This window comes from Myotis brandtii, unplaced genomic scaffold (genome assembly GCF_000412655.1).
Source record: "Myotis brandtii unplaced genomic scaffold, ASM41265v1 scaffold2134, whole genome shotgun sequence".
NCBI lineage: Eukaryota > Metazoa > Chordata > Mammalia > Chiroptera > Vespertilionidae > Myotis > Myotis brandtii.
Window position 1 is genome coordinate 89,362 of NW_005357977.1, and position 3,400 is coordinate 92,761.

Below are 3,400 nucleotides of genomic sequence, written 5' to 3' on the forward strand. Positions count from 1 at the left end.
GAATAACCAGGAGGTCAATGGGGAGAAAAAGAGGAATATGTAATACTTTAAATACTAAAGAATTTTTTAAAAACCTGAGGTATTTAATTTTCTGTTTCCTCAGCCATTTCAGTTATAATGTCCAGCCAAGACTGACTTAAAGAGTTTGGAGTTTACATTTTTCTGCTTCCTCTATGCCAGTGTAGCTCTATTAACAGCAACTTTGGCATTTAAGATCCAATACTTTTTTGTGATCAGGAGCTGTCCTGTGCATTGTAGGGTGTTGAGCAGCATCCCAGGCCTCCAAATCATCAGATCCCAGTAGCATCCCCTGTTCCAAACTGTACCCACCAAAAATGTCTCCAGCCATTATCAGTGTCCCCTGAGGGCAAAATCACCCCCAGTGGAAAAACACTGCTCTACACTGTAACAAGGAACTTGGACTCTGATCCCCCAAACAGCAAAGAAGCTTGTCAATGAACATAATTAGTTTGACTTCAGACATTCCCCATTCAAGTTATTCACCTTACCTGCCCACCTCTCCATCCTTTCACTCTCATCCCCACAGTAACTTCCCATGATGTCTTTTGCAGATATCACCTCCTCAAGCACAACCAAAGGCAATAAAGAGGTGAGTGGAAGCTGAGTCCTGGAACCTAGCCTGGTAACAAATACTTACAAAGCCAAAAATTAGCAAATGGCGATGGGTACTAGATATTACATGTGTACTACATATTATAGATCATATATTGATGCATCATATGCAATATATAATATATTTTAATATGTAATGTATGTAATTTTAATGTAAGCTAATTATAATGTAAGTTCATTATAATATAATATCGCTAGACAATTTATATTATGTATAATTATGAGATATACATATATTAGAGTTGACCTTTGAATATGGATACTGACCTCCCCCATGCAGTTGAAAACCCCCAAAAACTCAGCTACTAATAGCCTACTGTTGACCAGAAGTCTTACTGATAACATAAATAGTTGATTAACACATATTTTATATATTACATGTATCATACACTGTATTCTTACAATAAAATAAGCTAGAAAATGTTATTAAGGAAATCATAAGGAAGAGAAAATACATTTATGGTATTTATTGAAAAAATTCACATATAAGTAGACCCATTCAATTCAAACCATGTTGTTTGAGAGTCAACTATATACCACCATGTTTATCACTATACGTATGTCATTATATATCTCACTATAGCGATAGATAGAGTGTCTGTGTGTGTGTGTGTGTGTGTGTGTGTATGTGTGTGTGTGTGTGTGTGCACTGCCCCGTAACAATAGGATTTATCCCAGACCAAGAAAAACAAACTAAATAAGACTGTATTAGGGTATGCTGAGCTGCGGCAACAGAGGCCCAATTATTCAATGGCTTTTAAAAGATAGATTTTTATTACTTTCTGAGTTAACAGTCCAGAGGTGAACAGTCTAGGCTGGTGATGGGATTCTGCTCTGTGAGGCCATTAAGAGTGCCCACACCAACCCCTGGCATCTTGTCCTCAACTGCATGGTCAAACATGGGTTGCTGCAATGTTGTATTCATAGGGAGAGGGGAGGGGGAGTCTAGGGCACATTGTCTGGAGGGCAGAGAGAAGGGAGACAGTGGAGGGAGGGATGCATCTATAAGATCACTCTATGATATGCTAATAAGGATGTGATCATATCTTAGAGACATGTCTTTCTCTAATTTTTCAATAACTGTTGACATACAGTATTATATTAGTTTCAGGTGTACAACATAGTGATTAGACATTTATGTAACTTATGAAGTACTCATCCTGATAAGCCTAGTACCCATCTGACACCATACATAGTTAGTACAACACTAGAGACCCAATGCACAAAATTCATGCACAGGGGTGTAGGGGGTCCCTCAGCCCGGCCTGCACCCTCTCCAATTCGGGACCCCTTGGGGGATGTCTGACTGCTAGTTTAGGCCTGATCTCGATGGTATCCATAGGTGGTATTTCTCTCTGAATGCTCTGGATACCTCCTATGGATGGCAGTCGGACATCCCTCTCGCAATCTGGGACCGCTGGCTCCTAACCACTCTGCCTGCCTGCCTGATCATCCCTAACTGCTCTCCCCTGCCAGCCTGATCGCCCCTAACCACCTCTGCCTTGGCTCCCACCACTGTAGCTTTGTCCGGAAGGACGTCTGGAAGACTGTCTGGAAGATGTCTGGTCTAATTAGCATATTACCCTTTTATTAGTATAGATTATTGACTATATTCCCTCTGCTGTACATTACATCCCTGTGACTATTTCTATAACTGGCAATTTGCACATCTTAATTCTTTCCCCTTTTTCACTCATTCCCCAACCTCCCTCCCATCTGTCAACCATCAAAATGTTCTCTGTATCTATGAGTTTGTTTCTGTTTTGTTTGTTTGTTTATTTTATTTTTTAATAAACTTTTAAATGATTTGAGAGAGAGAGATATTTGTTGTCCCACTTATTTATGCATTCATTGGTTGATCTTGTATGTGCCCTGACCAAGGATCAAACCTGTAACCTTGACGTACTGGGATGATGCTCTAACCAACTGAGCTACCTGGCCAGGGCTATTTTATTCATTAAATTCCACATATAAGTGAAATCATATGATGTTCGTTTTTCTCTGCCTAGCTTATTTCACTTATAATAATACGTTGTGGGTTCATCCATGCTGTCGCAAATGGGAAGATTCCATTCTTTATATGGCTGAGTTATATTCCATTGTATATATGTACTACATCTTCTTTACCTAATCATCTATTGATGGGTATTTGTGTTGCTTTCACATCTTGGCTATTGAAAATAATGCTGTAATGAACATACGGGTACATATGTCTTTTCAAATTAGTGTTTGGGATTTTATCAGATAAATGCCCAGAAGTGGAATTGCTGGGTCATATGGTAGTTTATTTTTAATTTTTTGAGGGAGTGTTCATGCCTTGACCTCCCAATCTCCAGGCCTCCAGGTACATGCTATCCTCTCTACCTGAAATTTCTTTTCCCAGTTCATAACCTGGCTGGCTTTTTGTCACTCTTCTTTGCCCGAGACTCCATTCAGGTATCACATACTTCTGGAGGGCCTCCCTAAACAACCTCCATCTGAGTTAATATCCCCTTCCCCATGTGTTTATGGTGGGAGACTGTGGCAGGAGAGGCTCCCACCACCACCGCTGTACTGGCAGCCATCAGCCTGGCTTATGGCTGAGCAGAGCTCCTCCCATGTGAGAGCGCCCTGACCACCAGAGGGCAGCTCCTGCATTGATCATCTGCCCCCTGGTGGTCAGTGTGTGTCATAGTGACCAGTCATTCCCAGTCCTTCTGCTGTTAGGGTCAGTTTGCCTATTACCCTTTTACTATATAGGATAGAGGCCTGGTACACGGGTGGGGGC

At 41.0% G+C, this 3,400-nt stretch overlaps 1 protein-coding gene across 3 annotated transcripts in view; it reads left to right on the forward strand.

Annotated features, from left to right (window-relative positions):
• ADGRE3 (adhesion G protein-coupled receptor E3) overlaps positions 1-3,400 on the forward strand; it is a 50,020-nt gene that overhangs the window by 17,584 nt on the left and 29,036 nt on the right. For all 3 annotated transcript variants that reach the window (XM_014539344.1, XM_014539345.1, XM_014539346.1), the window contains one exon: positions 573-610. In XM_014539344.1, the coding sequence (XP_014394830.1) occupies positions 573-610 (38 nt within the window). The remainder of the gene's footprint in view (positions 1-572; positions 611-3,400) is intronic.